Here is a 16,728-nt window from a genome sequence, read left to right as displayed (position 1 = left end):
AGGACTGGAGGAGCGCTGGTGGTGTTTGCCTTGTCTCCATAGGGGTTAGGGGATCTATATGGATGTTTTCCTTTCCCCCTAAGAGCTCAGGCAAGAGCTGGGTGTGAGTTGGCATCTCTCTTTGAGCAGGGGCGGCTCCAGGCACCAACACGCCAAGCGTGTGCCTGGGGCGGCAAGCCATGGGGGGTGCTCTGCCCATCGAGGTGAGGGCAGCAGACAGGTTGCCTTCGGCGGCATGCCTGTGGAGGGTCCGCTGGTCCTGTGGCTTCGGCGGACCTGCCTGCCGTGCTTGGGGCAGCAAAATACTAGAGCCGCCCCTGCCTTTGAGAGTTAGGAGGTGTGTTGGGGGGTATTTTTACTTGTTCCCTACCAGGGTCACGGGGAGTTGTGCGTAAGGGTTGCCCCCTAATGCAGGGGGGCAGTTGTGTGGCTCCCCTTGCCCCTTCTCACAGTTAGGGCGGGAGCTTGTCTGCCCGTCCCCTGTAAGGGTGTGGGTGGGGAGGGGGTATGTCTCCTTGTCGGGGTTTGGGCTGGAACGGGGAAGTGGCTCAGCGACTCGCCTCGCCTTAGGGTGAGGGAGGCGCTGCGCTCCGGCGGCCTGAGGCAGCGCCCCGGCGTCAGAACCCCGCGCTCCGCCCCCGCTGACGAGATCGATGCGCGACAATGCGGCAGCGCCACTGACTTCCTGATGCTCTGGCGTCCGAGACCGACGCCGGTCTGGGAGCGGGATGGAGCCGGAGCGGAGGCTGCGAGCGGCTCCCACGCGTGGCAGCCGGGGGTCCGGGTGCTGAGTCCCGCCGGCGTGCGGCGATAGCACGTCTCCCCCTGGCGCGTCGGGGGCGGCAGCCATGGGCTCCCAGGACGTGCTGAGCGAGACCACCCGGCTGGCCTCCTCCAGCGCCCTGCTGCAGGTACACCCCGCTCCTCTGCTGGGCGCCCCCCACGCCCGCGGGGTCCCCCTTCAGAGCAGGCAGACGCGGAAGGAGGGAATCTTCTCTCCGGTGTAAGAGCGAACTCCTCCGAGTGTAGGATACCGCTCCGCGTAGGAATGTGCTACTGGTAGCGCTTATTGATACGAGTAGATTGTAAGAAACTGCTATTGTATTAAACTGCTACCTGCTGTAGCAAATGCCTACGGATAGCAGGTTCTTGCACTATAATGTATGTGAAATTGCTACGCGTAGGAATGTGCTATCTGTAGCAGTTAGTGATATGTATAGATTGTAAGAAACAGCTTTTGTAAAAAGATGCTACTTTATTTGTACATGCTTGAAAACTGTTATCATGTTTCAGTCTTCCCTCATAGGTCATGTTTTCTATGGACCTTAAATTTTCATGAACTTTATAAGTGTACTCTCTATGCTATTATCTCAATCGTTAAGATTTTGAATAGAAACATATCCAGAACTGATCCCTGGAGAACCCCACTTGTTATGCCCATCTTATTTATCGTTATGTCCATCTAGGTTTCCTTTCCATAGTTTGTTTATGAGAAGGTCATGGGAGACAGTATCAAAAGCCTTACCAAAGGCAAGATATACCACATCTACCACTTGTAGGCTTGTTACACTGTTAAAGAAAGCTACCAAGTTGGTTTTACATGTGAGACTGCTTGAAATACCTTTTTTTAGCAAACTAGGACCTGTTACTGCTGCAGGTAGCACGGTCCTACAGAAAGCATTTTCACATATACATGTGTATGAAACTGCAAACTATAGGGATGTGCTGCCTGTAACACTGCAATGCGATGAAGCTAATTCCTACAGACAGCAGTTTCTCACACCATTGGTAAGTGAGACTGTCTGTAGGAATTAGCTACATCAGATGGCCTTAGTGAATTCTTAGACGTTAGACGTTCCTGAGAGCTGCGAAGAGCCGTACCTGTTAGCCTTGTGGTGTTCTGAACAACAATTATTAGCTATTATGCTAACAGAAAGTGAGATGGATTGGGTACGAGCTAAAGATATGACAGTCTTAACTCCTTTGCTGACAAAACATGAAAATAACCTTTTCCTTACATATGTTTCTGGATGGTACACAGCTGTGGCCAGCTCAGTTAGGGCCCAGCTAGTCCTGATAAGAGGGCTGAGGGCCAGAAGCTGGATAAGTCTCACTCTAGCCCTGGGGTGAGTGGGAAGGGGACAAGGTACTTGAAGTGGAGCAGTGCTGGGGAAGGGCAAGGGGAACTGGGGAGTTCCAGCCTGTTAAACCCCCAGACTTCAGGCCTTGATGAAGACCTATGTAAAGGTCTTGCATCCGAAGAAGTGGGTATTCACCCACAAAAGCTCAATCTGCAAAACGTCTGTTAGTCTATAAGGTGCCACAGGATTCTTTGCTGCTTTTACGTAAAGGTAGTGGGGCTGCAGAGGGGCAGCCTGGCGATAGGCAAAGGCAGCATTGACCCCTTGCCAATGATGGGTGGTCATGGCAGACTGCAGTCTGCCCCAGTGAGCAGGTGCTAGATGATGACTGGCAGTAGCCCCTGAGGCAAGGTGGGTTTAGAGGGTTGGGGGTTCCTCTGGGAGGGAAACCCGGAATAAGGGGTTACTGTGGAGGCAGCACCCGAAGGTAAACGGCACCGGAGTCCAGCAGGGACACGGGTGCCAGTGTCAGGCGAGACACTGGCTAGTAGGAGGCGCTCAGTACACTGGCCAGTCTGAGGTGCTCTGTACACTGGAGAGCTAATTTCCCGAGACAACCAGCAGGAGGTGATGCGCTGGTGAGTCTTGACCTCGCTACAGTGCCATTGGATTAGAGGAGCTTTTGTGGCAAGAACCACCAGTAGAGCAACATTTGTGTAATATAATATTATAAGCATATTTTCATAAAGAATGTAGAGTATAATGTCACACCCCACATGTATGTTTGCTGATCTGCAAATAGTAAAGGAGCATGCACCTTTGGGTGCAAATGCTCATGACAATAGTGCAGAGCCATGCAGGCTCCATGATTCTGTGTGAGATGGCAGACAGAGAGGAGGGCCAGGCAGGTTAGTGGGTTTAGAAAAAAAGGTGTAAACACTATGTATACATTTATGTATGGGATACTTATAAAATTAGTGGATGATTAATCACATGAATTATAAGAAGTTGGATCCCAAGGCCACAACGACCCCTGTCTGACCTGTTTGGTACCCAGCATACACTGCCAAACCAAAGCTTCCCAAAATACAGTGGGATATCTATTCATGGTGCACCTCACTCTGAATCTATACAAGTGCTTCTGGTGAGTACCCAGACTGCTGAGGCAAGGAGTCCAGGAGGCATGCACACAAGTGACATAGTAACTGTAGTGACTCTGTGGTGACATAACTTGAGTTAACCCAAACTTAAAGTGTACATATGGTCTTAGGTATATTAAATGTTTGGGAGTATGAGGGTAGACTAAGATTCATTCAGGTGTTTAAGCTCAAGGCATTGAAACTGGCCTTACTACACCCTACAGGCTCAGGAACAAAGACACACACAAAAAATATAATTTATTTATTAAAATTTCTTGACTTGAGGGTGTATAACTCATGATTTTAGAATTCTTGTGGTTATAAAGGTATGTTGGGGTTGTAGATGTGTGTTCATTATATTTTGAAAGGAAATATTATGAATGGGTTGAACAAAGAATTAGATCAGTCCCTCAGGATAAGTAGATTGGCTATTAGCCAAGATAATCAGGGATGCAGGCCCATGCTCTGCATGTCCCTAAAATGTTCTTTGACTGCCGCATGCTGGGAGTGAACAATGGGATGGTTCAATGAATCATTGCCTGGTCTGATCATTCCCTTAGAAGCACCTGGCATTGGCCACTGTCACAAGACAGGATACTAGATGAGGCGGACTATTGGTCTGACCTCCAATATTTACCCCATTGGTGGATTGACTCAAAACAAAGTTTTGACAATAGGCCAGAAATTCAGTCAGCGTGGAAGTCAGATGATCCAATGGAATAAACATCTGCTCTAAAAATGAGAAGAAAAAATTAGAATTAAGAATTCAGGGTATCCCAGGAGCAGATAAGACAACTTGACTTGGAGACTCTATGCATTCAGATACAGTGATAAGGGATTCTTGGTTTCTGAGGGGATATATGTAAAATGTTTCACTGAATTAAGTCTTGGGGATTATCTATACTGGCAAGTTAAAGCGCTCTAACTTGCTGGTTCAAGGGTGTGAAAAATCCCCCCCAAGCGCAGCAAGTTTGAGCGCTTTAAAGCGCTAGTGTAGACAGGCTTGGCTGCCTGTGCTTGGAGCTAATTCCCTCATTGAGGTGGATTACCAGGAGCACTGGCACCTGTGACAGCGCTTTGAACTTTGTAGTGTAGACATAGCCTTAGTAGGTTAGATCAGACAAAGAGGAGATTCATTGACTAGGCATTGGGATGCCTGTGCCTTTAAGAACCCAGCCCTGGGAAGCCGATGCTGAGAGGTGCTGTCTGTGAGAGAGGGAAATAAAAAAAAAAAACCTTTGCCCCCCACCATTTTAGCAAACACTGGTGTCTCAGTCCCACTGGGGTAACTGCTACTCCCTCTGCCCCTGCCTGTTCTGGGTTTTGTCCTCTGACACCCTCTGCCAGCGCCTCACTCCTGGGCTTAACTCCGCCCCCTCTCCCCCTCATCCCTGATTTTCCCTTTAGCCCCTCTCCTAATCCTGCCTCCAGCTGCTTGAACCCCCTGACCAGTCAATTTCCGCCCCCTGCTCTGATTCGCCTCCTTTGCCACTTTTTAACCCCCGTAAATAGCAGTCAGCAGGTTTTTATGGCTAATAAGGGCAGGGTGAAGGGCAGTGGCTTCAGCAGATGTTACTGAGCATGCTCAGTTCATGTGACCATACAAAAAAGCCACTTTGCTCAAATAAAAAACCCTCTTTCCCCTGCCCCCCAAACTATTTTGGCAGACACTGGTGTCTCAGTCCCACTGGGGTAACTGCTACCCCCTCTGCCCCTCCCTGTGCTGGGTTTTGCCCTCTGCCAGTGCCTCATTCCTGGGCTTAACTCCGCCCCCCCCCCATCCCTGATTTTCCCGTATCATGACAATTGACAGAGCACGGAGACCAGCTAGGTTAAGTTGTCCCCTCCTATTTCCATCCCTTTCTCTGGCTTGGTTATTTTCATAACTGAGGTTTGTCTTCTTCAGACACTTGAGTTTTGCAGATTCTCTCTTGTGTCATTTGTGCCTGGCTTCCTGCTGTGCTCACTGCCTGCTGTTTTGTGTTCCTACTTATTTCTGGGTCTGCTACAGATGAAAACAAAGCTGGTCTGCAAACAGTGTCAAGGCTTGTACCTTGTCCCATAATAGGTTACTGGTGAGAGAATACAATTAAGCAACATAAGACAAAAGCTAAATAGATAGCATCATGGTTACTGCTCAGGAGTCAGGACAACTAGGGTCTTTTAGCACTGTGACATCTTATGCAATCCACTTCATCTGTGAAGCAGAGAAAATGCTTTCTTCCTTGGTTAGTAAGTTTGTGCTTACAGTATATTTAAGGGGGGACAGAGAGTCCTGTGGCACCTTATAGACCAGGGGTCTCAAATTCAAATGACCACGAGGGCCACATGAGGACTAGTGCATTGAACCGAAGGCCACATCACTGACACCCCCCCTTGATGCCTCTGGCCCTGCTCCCACTCATTAGGCCCCACCCCTTCCCTAACCCAATCCAACCCCTTCCCCGAAGTCCCCACCCCAACGCTGCCCCCAGGGGGTGCAGAAAGTGTGTCTAGGGTGCGGCGGGGGCTCAGGACAGGGAGTTGAGGTGCAGGTGGTGTGCAGATTGCAGCAGGGGGTTCAGGGCAGGGCGTTGGTGGGTGGGGTGCAAGAGGGTGAGGGGTGCAGCAGGAGGCTCAGGGCAGGGAGTGCAGGAGGGGTGCGGGATGCATCAAGGGGCTCAGGGCAGGGAATTGGGGTGTGGGATGTGGCAGGGGGCTCAGGGCAGGGGCTTGGGGTGTGGGAGGAGGCAGGGGGCTCAGGGCAGGGAGTGCAGGAGGGGTGCGGGATGTGGCAGGCGGATCAGGGCAGGGAGTTGGGGTGCAGGGTGCGGGCTTCAGCCTGGCGCCGCTTACCTAGAGCGGTTCTGGGGTGGCAGCGGCGCGCACCGGGATAAGGGCAGGCTCTCTGCCTGCCTGCCCTGGCCCCCGGCCCCACGCTGCTCCGTTCCAGGAAGCAGGTGGAACCCTGTTCCTGCAGCCCATGGAGGAGTGGTGGGGGGGCTCAGGGTTCCGTGCGTGCGCTGCTCTTGCCGCTCCTCTAGGTACCTCCCACGAAGCTCCCATGGGCCACGGTTCCCTGTTCCCAGCCAATGGAAGCTGGTGCCTGGAAGGAGGCAATGCAGGAGCCCTCTGTCTCCTTCCCCCTCCCCCGAAGGGGCGTGCTGCCAGCTGCTTCAGACAGCGGCGCGGGGCTTGCGACGCCACAGGGGGCAATCCTGCGGGTAGGCAGAGGGGCGGGGGCGTGGGGAGCTTGGCGGGTCACATGCCCAAGAGCCCCTTGGGCCGCGTGTTTGAGACCCCTGTTATAGATTAACAGACGTATTGGAGCATAAGCTTTCATGGGTGAATACCCACTTCGTCAGATGCATGACATTACACCTCCATGTAGTTCTTCCCTATAAGTAATTTTTCCTTTCCAGGCTAACAATGCATTTAGCATGTGAGTTGTTTCCAATGTATATTATTTCTAGATTAAATTGATGCTGTGTGGGTGGTTCTCAATCTTCGCAGACTACTGTATAAGCAACAAAGAATCCTGTGGCACCTTATAGACTAACAGACGTTTTGCAGCATGAGCTTTCATGGGTGAATACCCACTTCTTCGGATGCAAGTGGTGGAAATTTCCAGGGGCAGGTTTATATATGCAAGCAAGAAGCAAGCTAGAGATAACGAGGTTAGTTCAATCAAGGAGGATGAGGCCCTGTTCTAGCAGTTGAGGTGTGAAAACCAAGGGAGGAGAAACTGGTTCTGTAATTGGCAAGCCATTCACAGTCTTTGTTTAATCCTGAGCTGATGGTGTCAAATTTGCAGATGAACTGGAGCTCAGCAGTTTCTCTTTGAAGTCTGGTCCTGAAGTTTTTTTGCTGCAGGATGGCCACCTTAAGATCTGCTATTGTGTGGCCAGGGAGGTTGAAGTGTTCTCCTACAGAAACAGTGATGTAGATGAGTTGACGTGTCATACCCTGGTTGAGAACCACTGATTTAGATAGCAAATAATAAAAATTATTGTCAATGGGCTTAATCCTGTGAGATACTGGACACCTCATGTGAGCAGAGCACGTATGCTCATCAACTTCAGTAGGAGCTGAAAGAATTCAGCACCTTTCAGAAGGTGCTTAGCCCTGCACAGGATCTGGTCCCTTGTTAAGATTGATATTGGCCCATATTTGAAAGTAACTAATGCAACTTATTCTGTGTGTTTTCTTCACAGATATTGTTTCGGGTGATTACTTTTGGCTTAAATGCATTTACTCTCCGCTATGTATCAAAAGAAATGATTGGCCTTGTGAATGTAAGGTAATGAAGAATAGAATTGATGGTGAATGATTCCAGTATAGAAGTTTGTCACATTGTTCCTTGTCTAAATACAAATGAAGTACTTGGGCTTTCCCTAATGCAAATTTTTTAAAAAGCGGGTGCATGGTAGCATAATGAAGATGCTGGTGTCAGTACACTTTAAAGGCTTGAAGTAAGATTATATGCCTTGTATTTAAAAACAAATTTTACCCATGTTGCTAGTAACATTTCAGAAAAAAATAAAATCTAACAAAGTACTTCTTGGTATTTTGTGGTGTTTGCTTGTTGGATTTCTCTAAATTGGAGCAAGAAAAGTACACCTCTACCCCGATATAATGCGACCCAATATAAGGCGGGTTCGCATACAAGGTGGTAAAGCTCTGACACGCTGCTCTGAGCAGCATGTTAAGGGTGCCGTGCCAGGCCAGGGCCGAGGGGTTCAATAAGGGGCAGAGGCTCCCCCCCCCAGGGTCTGGGGGGCAGGAGCTGTGGGAGGGCACTTTTGGGGGCAACGCAGTCCCAGAGTGCCCCAGGGGATTAGTGGGGGGCCGGGAGTAGCCTGCTCTGCTTCCCTCGCCCCAGCCCCAGCCGTGTTGCTTAGGGGAAGGGATCCCGTTCACACTCACCGGCGGCGGGAGGCAGGGCAGCCCAGCCCCAGACAGCTCCACTCTGCCAGCTCCCAGCCGTGGGGCTTCACTTCCCGCCGGGCAGGTGAGTGCAGGACCTTTCCCTAGCCGCCCCCCAGCGACATGGCTGGGGCCGGGGCAAGGAAAGTGGAGCGGGCTGGGGCTGCGTCGCTCCGCTGCCAGTGAGTATGGGGGGGGGCATCCTTTCCCCAACCTCCCTGCACTCACCGGCAGCAGGAAGCAGAGTGCTGCAGCTGGGAGGTGGCAGAATGGAGTGGGCTGGGGCCGGGCTGCTCCGCTTCCCGCTGCTGGTGAGTCCCTGTCTGGGGGCAGGGGGAAGGAGGGGGTGGATAGGGGTTGGAGCAGTCAGGGGACAGGTGGGTTGGGTAGCGGGTGGCGTCCTGGGGGTGATTAGGGACAGGGGTCTCTGGAGGGGGCACTCAGGGAACAAGGAACGGGGGCGCAAAGCAAGTTTGATATAACGCGGTCTCACCTATAACGCGGTCTCACCTATAACACGGTGAGATTTTTTGTCTCCTGAGGACTGCGTTGTATTGGGGTAGAGGTGTGTATCAATCCATTTCACTTCCTGCCTCATGGACTAGCAGGATGACTAAGTGAAATGTTTAGAGCTGTTTCCAGTGGCATTAGAAACATTACTGTCTGAATTTTGAACTGTACAATGATGTGCCTGTAATCTTGTGATAAGAGTAGCTTTATAATGTTCAGTTTTGAAGTTATAAATGAGTAACTGTCTAGTAGGTTCTTAATATTCAATATTGAACATACAGGTACCTCGTGTTGGCTTTGGCAAATCTTAAGCAAATTGGGTAGAGTATTCCCTTTCCTCCCAACTTCCCTGGGACTTCCTAAAACCTTGCCTGGTAAAGATTGGAGCATCAATTTGAAAAACACTGCTGTAATCTTATTCCTTTCCTGCCCTTCGGAACTGTATGTTAACAATGTAGCACATGAGGGGGGAAAAATACAATTTGCCTATATTTGTATTAAACCATATATCAGGACACCACATCTTCCCCTATTGGGGGCAAGTTGGTCAACCCTCTGTTATGCACGATTTTTATTATAAGATCATCTATTAGAAATAAGTTTTTGTTCTATGGTATTTAAACTATGTTTATAGGTAAAGTAGCTTTGTCAGATTAGTTTTTAAACGTTCGTTTAGCCGTTGTAGTGCTGTACATGAAGACAAGCCCTCAAATGAATCACTTTCTTTTTATTCCCTTTCTTTAGGCTAACACTGCTTTATTCTACAATTGTTTTCTTAGCCAGAGAGGCATTCCGTAGGGCTTGTTTGAGTGGCAGCACAAAACGAAATTGGACCAAAACTATTAATCTTTTGTGGCTAACGTAAGTTTCCTTTTGAGATTCTTATTTATTCCAGTCTCTGTTTATAAAAGCATTCATTGTCAGATGTCTGAGCACATATAAAGATGAAAATATGTATTTACCTAACTAGACTACTGTTCCAGGATGTAGCATATTATGATCTCCTCGGTTTCAGCCTCAAGACAAAGACTCAAGGCATTAGATTAAATGGGATTAATGAGACTTACTTCCCTCTTTAAAAGTGTTTTGAGATCTACTGATGAAAAGTGCTGTATGCGAGTTAAGTATTATTGTTTATACTGTGCTCTTAGTATCCATGGACTTGGCCTCTTTTGGAGCTATACTGGGGAAGTAAATTCTATAGTCAAGATACACACTAGGGAAAATTTGATTATTTACGAACATGTACTTCAAAAGTATTAGAACTAAATTCCTTCGAGGTTCTTATACAGCATTTCATCACCATAGTACCTGAATGCCTTCTCTTAACGCCTTAAGCTTTGTGACTGGCATCTGTTGTGTGTGTTTGCTTATATTCTCCTCATGGGGAGAAGTGAAACTGAAAATGAAGGTTTTAATTTATGTGGAGGATCCAAGTTTGGATCTAGAGCTTGATCCCAAATCTCTTTGGGGTTTGGAGCACTGCGAAAGCATTGTGGTTGGTCCCTGAGGGCTCGGCTATCTTTGGTTACTTTAGAGGCTAATTAAGTACTGGAGAAAGCAGAGTACAGCTTTTTCTTAGAAGTAATAGTTGGACCAGTACAGGACCTTGGAGTGGAAATGCAAATAGGAGAGTGAGAAATCAGAGAAACACTATGTCCTCCCCTCACCCACAAAATTGCCACATTTAGATAAGATCAGAGGTTTGCTTATGTTTTCAAATGTGGAAGAAGCAAAACTAGGCGCCTAGCCAAAATGCCTAGCAGCCAAAATGTAGTGTGTGTTATTGTCTTATTACTTAGATTCTTCAGGTTTGTCTATGCAAACATTTAGTTCATGGCAAACTGGGGTGCGAATCTAGCCCATTACTAGCCTGCTGTGAACAAAGTATCCATGAAAAGAACAGGAGTACTTGTGGCACCTTAGAAACTAACACATTTATTTGAGCATAAGCTTTCGTGGGCTACAGTCCACTTCATCGGACGCACAGAATGGAACATATAGTGAGGATATATATATAAATATACACACACACACACAGAGAACATGAAAAGGTGGGAGTTGGGATCAGAGGACAATGACCAGTAGAATGTGGTGTTAGAGAACTACCGAGCGGCCTCTTGTTCATATTCCAACTTATTCATGATAACGACAGCACCTCCTTTGTCAGCCTTTTTGATTATGATGTCAGCGTTGTTCCTGAGGCTGTTGATGGTGTTGTGTTCAGCACGGCTGAGGTTATGAGGCAAGTGATGCTGCTATTTCCCCCATGTTAAGTATCGTCACAGCTTCTTGTCAAACTGTCTGAAATGGGCCATCTTGATTATCACTACAAAAGTTTTTTTTCTCCTGCTGACAACAGTTCATCTTAATTAATTAGCCTCTTAGAGTTGGTTGGGCAACTCCCACCTTTTCATGTTCTCTGTATGTATATATATCTCCTCACTATATGTTCCATTCTGTGCGCCCAATGAAGTGGGCTGTAGCCCACGAAAGCTTATGCTCAAATAAATTTGTTAGTCTCTAAGGTGCCACAAGGACTCCTGTTCTTTTTGCGGATTCAGACTAACACGGCTGCTACTCTGAAAAGTATCCATGTGAACCTTGCGGACACGCACTGACAGTTCCTTAGTGTACTTCATGTGCCCTGCTTTGGGGTAGGCCTATAAAAAGAAGTCAAGGAAGTTTATTAGAGATCTTTTTAAAACAACAGCAACGATGGGCAGGGTTGTGGTGTGGTGGGGTTTTTTTGGGGAGCAGTTAAAAAGTGGGTGGTAATGGTTTGAACTTATTCTATTAGAATGTTTAATGTATTTATGTAAATATAATCACTACAAAGAAATGAAATATGAATACTTGTATCCTATAGTATCAATTCAAATATTTTAATTGTATATAGCAAAGTGAAAACTTCATGTTTCCCTCCTCTTTTGCTTGCAATATGTGATCACTTAATTTAATTTGTGTTTTGCCATTTAGATAAGCACCTCTATAACTCAGAAAAACAATTTATTTGACTTTATTTATGTATTTATTTATTTAAAGAGTTCCTTTGGGGCTGTGTTGGTCACTGTTCCTGGGCTGGATCTGGCTACAGTTACTTGAAGTTCCTGATCCTAACTCAGTTCCCTACTATAAGATTGGAGTAGTTGCATTTGGTCTTTCTGCAGTGGTTGAACTTCTAGGAGAACCATTCTGGGTTTTGGCACAAGCACATTTGTTTATAAGGCTTAAGGTCAGTAAAATGAGCACTATACTTGCATATAGTGGATAATGATGGAGAAAGTCTTGATTGAGGTAGTCAAAGATGACTGGGGTATTCAACCACATAACTCTGAATGAAGTTAAAGACTAGTGTGATGAGTTCCCTTTGGTCATGAAAGTCTGATACCTAATATTTAACACATATATTTAAACGTACATATGTAATAAGTGAATATGCAATTTGTGTACACTTCAGGTCTTCTGACTGATGCACTTGGCAGTGAATCTGTGTTTTTTGTTTTTTTTTTTAAACTTAGGTAATTGCTGAAAGTCTTTCAATAATCTCCAAATGCATTTTGACAGTTATTTTAGTAGTGCTGTATCCACAATGGGGACTTTACATTTTTTCTTTGGCCCAGGTAAGTGTTCTCTACTGTATATTTGTGACTCACCAAACTTCTGTTTGCTGCTGCCTCTTGGATTTAGCCAATTAACTAATTCTGAAGGTAAGAGGAAGATGCTTCTGCAATATTGTACAGAATACTATTCTTGTATATCTATGTCCACTACACATTTAGCATTGTGACTGATCCAGTTTAGTGCTAACAGAAACACGCACCATGTTTTATGTATGCATGCACATTCTCCAAATATGGACACTTATTATTCGCTTCTTATTTCTAATTCACTTATACATGCTAGTGATTGGTAGGCTTAATCTTTGAATTTGTTACTTTGAATTCCTACTGTTTGCAGCAGGAGATGACAATGTGTGTACCAGTTCAACAAATATGTTTTGATTTTTCCCCCCTTATTGTAGATGACTTTGTGTATGAGAAATAAGATCTTGAGTTCTTTAGCAAAGAATTTCAATGATAAATGACTAAATAGATCAGTGTTTATATGTAACAACTTTGATAACTGGCATTTAAGATTTGAGTTTTTATTCCAAACTAAGAGAGCCTTTGTGCAGACTAAATACTTCTGTTATTTTTCTGTGGTGTGATAGCACTTAAAGGCCTGATCCCTATTGTGCTAGGCATTGTAGGAACATAACAGACCTGCCCCCAAGACTTCATCAGACTGATTTATAATCATAGCAGTTGTATGGATGGTGAAATAATCTATGGACTGAATCAGGATTTGAAAGATAGCTGTTCCTCTGTTAAATACATGCATGAACACCTTACTTTAAGGCATAACAAACTGAATCAATTACATATTTTTATCTTTGAGTAACCCTTTCCAGTTTAGTGTCTAATCCTGCAAATTCTACTTCACAGTAAGAATTTGTAAGATCAGGCCCTTAGATTGCAAATACCCTGCCTTTAATTTTTCTGCAAAATGTAGTGCATACCTGTGGTGTTATATAATATTAATGCAGTCTGTCACTGTAGTTGCTATCAATCCTTCCATTTAGGTCCCCCATTTACAGAGATTACTATAATTTGGCTGCAAATTTCAACTGTTTTGAATAATTTATAAACCTCTTCTCCATATGTAATTACTTGTGGCACAGATCAATACAATAAAATAGTCTATGAATTAATTAGAGCTTTATAATAGGATATCTACAAACTAGGACAAATGAATTGGACAACACAAGAGGAAAACAGTGCAGTGAAAGACTTGTGTGGTCTCAGAGCTTTGGCTCCAAACATCTACACTGCACTTTTTAGCTCTTCAGCCTGAGCCCTGTGAGCCTGAATCAATTGACGTGGACCAGCTGCAGCCATGCTGCAAATCTTTTATTGCAGTGCAAACATAACCAATTTTAGGGTGGAGTGACACAGATCGAGGCCAGTAATGTTAAAATGTGCTGATTTAAAAAAAAAAGTTATGGGATTTTTGTGTTAGGTTGACTAGTGATAGTAATTTTGGTTTAGAACATTTGTTTGTAAACTATTCCTTCACTCACTCTACTATTTGACATTTCAGAATAACTGTGAGGTATCCAATTATTATTTAGCTGAATCCTAGTATGTAGTTTTAAATCTGTAGTTTATATTATGTTTCATATCTTTTCTTTCAGCTTTTATACACAAGTATTCTGGTGCTATGCTATGTAATGTATTTCGTGAAGTTTTTGGGTTCTCCTGAAGCAACAAAGAAATCTTTTCCAGTTTCTAGAATGACAGATCTGTTACCCAACCTGATTGAAGACCAGGTAAATTGCAAAGCTTAAAGTTTTTAATATTGTAGTCTTTCATGAATGAGGGAATTTCAAAGTTGGTTTTGCTGAATAAGGAGAAACTATTTGAGTAATACCCATCTTAAGTGTGAGTTTGCAGGATGTAGCCTCCTTGCAGAGGATACAGTTGAGCAAGAACAAACAAGTTGAGTAAATTATCCTTGTAATGGTTCTCTTTGTATTAATAAAGCTTTTATTACTATTTAAAACATGGCCACCACCTCACTTTGGTCAACACTCAGGTTCCCCCAAGCTTCTCAAGAACTCTTTTTATTGCATCCGAAGAAGTGGGTATTCACCCACGAAAGCTCATGCTGCAAAACGTCTGTTAGTCTATAAGGTGCCACAGGATTCTTTGTTGCTTTTACAGATCCAGACTAACACGGCTACCCCTCTGATACTTTTTATTGAAGTGAGAAATGAAATCAGTTATTAACTAGCTAATTTCTTCGATGCAGGATTGTTTCACTGAAATATATTTTCTAGTGTTTTTGCATAGACCTTTAAGAATGTAGCTGCATGTAATAATGAATAGAATGAGCATTAGTGATTGAATTCCAAGCAGGTTAGTTTCTCTCCTAAAGGAATGATAATCTCACTGTTGTGCCAGGGAGTTTTCTACCCAATGTTTTTGGAAAATACTGAACTCTGAAATATTCAGAATCCGTATTCAGCAAAACATGTTCCATTCTCTTCATAGATAGGGCTCTGAGGAAAATCGTTATTTAATGGACTGGGTAAAATTAGCCCAATACCTGAATTTTTCCAACAGCAGGGAGGTAGAAGTGGGCACCTGTGTGCACTGGTCTGGGGCTCAGTGTGGCTTGTAGCATGTGACAGTTTCATGTTGGAGCAGCAAAAACTGCAATTTACTCTGGCTCTGCAGACTTCTTCCACGCTCTCTCCCTGTCTGCTGCTTCGTGTCCACCTCCTTGCCAAGCTGGCTTACCTGCTGCAGGCTCAGTAGCCTTTTTTATGTGAGGTGGCACTACTGTTCTTTGGTGCACATGAGCAGCTGCAGCCTCAGCAGAGAGGCAGAAGTTGCACCAGCTGCCGAGTCTCTTCCCCCTCCACCTCAAAGCTGCTGTCCAAAATGATGATGCTGTCCATTACTAGCCACACCGAGTATGAGACCTGCATGCACAGATGCCTGCTTCTATCTTCCTGCTGTCAGAAAAATTGCAACAATTTAGAGGTGGACTCAGCGGTTGGTGTGTGCTCCTGTCTCCCCAGTGAGGCTGCAGGTGCTCATATTCCAAGTGGTGGTGGCAGCACTGCCTTGCATAAAAGCAGCAGCTGAGTCTGAAGCAGATGAGCCAACTTGGCAGGCACTAAGCAGGAGAAAGGAAGACAAGGAGGAAAAAGTCTGCAGCTGCCAGAGTAAGTTGTAGTGGTTTGGGGGGTTTTGGCATCCGGTTTTATGCAAAAGGGTGAAGTAGTGACCTTTTGCTGACTGCACTTTGTGCATATCCTGTGAGAAATTTTGTAGAAAGCCTTGTTTGCTTTAAGCCCTGCATATGTATTCAAGAAGTCAATGGAATGTAAAATAACACTCATTAACTTTTAGCCTAAAATGGTACTGAGAGTAAATCTGAGCTGAAATATGAGTTATAGACATTAACTAAACTTTTCATGTCAGTCACGATTATTACAAACCATTTCATGCTGCTTCACCTGATGAGCTCTAAGGCACAGCTAAATCTGTTATTACTAATAAAAAGTGCTTGCGAACAATATAGAACGCTGTTCGCAGTGTTCATGTAGCTGTGTTGGTCCCAGGATATTAGAGAGACAAGGTGGATGAGGTAATATCTTTTATTGGACCAACTTCAGTTCAGCTCTGGGCTGAAAAAGAGCTCTATGTAAGCTTCAAAGCTTGGCTCGTTCATCAACAGAAGTTGGTCCAGTAAAAGATATTACTTCACCCATTGTATCTCTTTAACCTAGAGCATTAACAGAAATAGTGTTACTCCTCTCAATAATTAAATAAACCACTATGTTAAAAAATGCATTCACAGTTAAGCAAAAGGGAACCAAAGCAGGGTTTGTCTGCTCTGTCAACACAAGGCCTCAGAGTGGGAATCTTTGCTCCAACTTGCCCTTTGGCTGTGATTTAGTTAATTGGGGATGATTTGGCCACAAATCTCAGTATATTAAACCTTTCATTGTTCACAATTACTGCACTAGACACCCCCTTCTTAACTAAAGAGGCATTTAAATATTAATAGTTTGCTTCCGAGGACTTGGAGCACTTGCATGGAGTTCCAATTAGATGTAGACCTTATTCGCTCATTCTCCTAAATATGGGACGCATGATTATTTGATCGCTTTCTCCATGCTTACTAATGCTCTTACAGCAGCACTGTGTTCTTTCTTCTTTCAGCCTTTCCTAGTTGTATCCAAGGTAGAACTTTATTGAGAACAACTTACTCCAGGGGTGGACAAACTACAGCCTGCGGGCCAGATTTGTCCTGCCACCTGTCTTAAGCTGGCCCTCAAGCTCCTGCGGGGGAGTGAGGTCTGGGGCTTGCCCTGCTCTGGTGCTCCAGCTGGGAGCAGGGTCAGGGGTTGCTCCATACAGCTCCCAGAAGCTGCGGCATGGCCCCCCTCCGGTGCTCCAATGGGAGCTGCAGGGGCGGTGCCTGCGGACGAGGCAGAGTGCAGAGCCGCCCGGCTGCGCCTCCATGTAGGAGCTGGA

At 45.4% G+C, this 16,728-nt stretch overlaps 1 protein-coding gene across 2 annotated transcripts in view; it reads left to right on the top strand.

Moving 5' to 3' along the window:
* Positions 1–609: 609 nt before the first annotated feature.
* RFT1 (RFT1 homolog) overlaps positions 610–16,728 on the top strand; it is a 36,399-nt gene continuing 20,280 nt past the window's right edge. Inside the window, exons 1-6 of one of the 2 annotated variants that reach the window (XM_039482192.1) lie at positions 611–911; positions 7,414–7,499; positions 9,380–9,496; positions 11,681–11,870; positions 12,157–12,258; positions 13,872–14,006. In XM_039482192.1, coding sequence (XP_039338126.1) covers positions 849–911; positions 7,414–7,499; positions 9,380–9,496; positions 11,681–11,870; positions 12,157–12,258; positions 13,872–14,006 — 693 coding nt within the window. In that variant the 5' untranslated portion in view covers positions 611–848. Of the gene's footprint in view, positions 912–7,413; positions 7,500–9,379; positions 9,497–11,680; positions 11,871–12,156; positions 12,259–13,871; positions 14,007–16,728 lie in introns of both variants that reach the window. The other variant, XM_039482193.1, reaches the window with a different exon arrangement.

Source organism: Mauremys reevesii, linkage group 7, assembly GCF_016161935.1.
Source record: "Mauremys reevesii isolate NIE-2019 linkage group 7, ASM1616193v1, whole genome shotgun sequence".
Taxonomy (NCBI): domain Eukaryota; kingdom Metazoa; phylum Chordata; order Testudines; family Geoemydidae; genus Mauremys; species Mauremys reevesii.
This window is presented reverse-complemented; position numbering and strand designations above follow the sequence as displayed.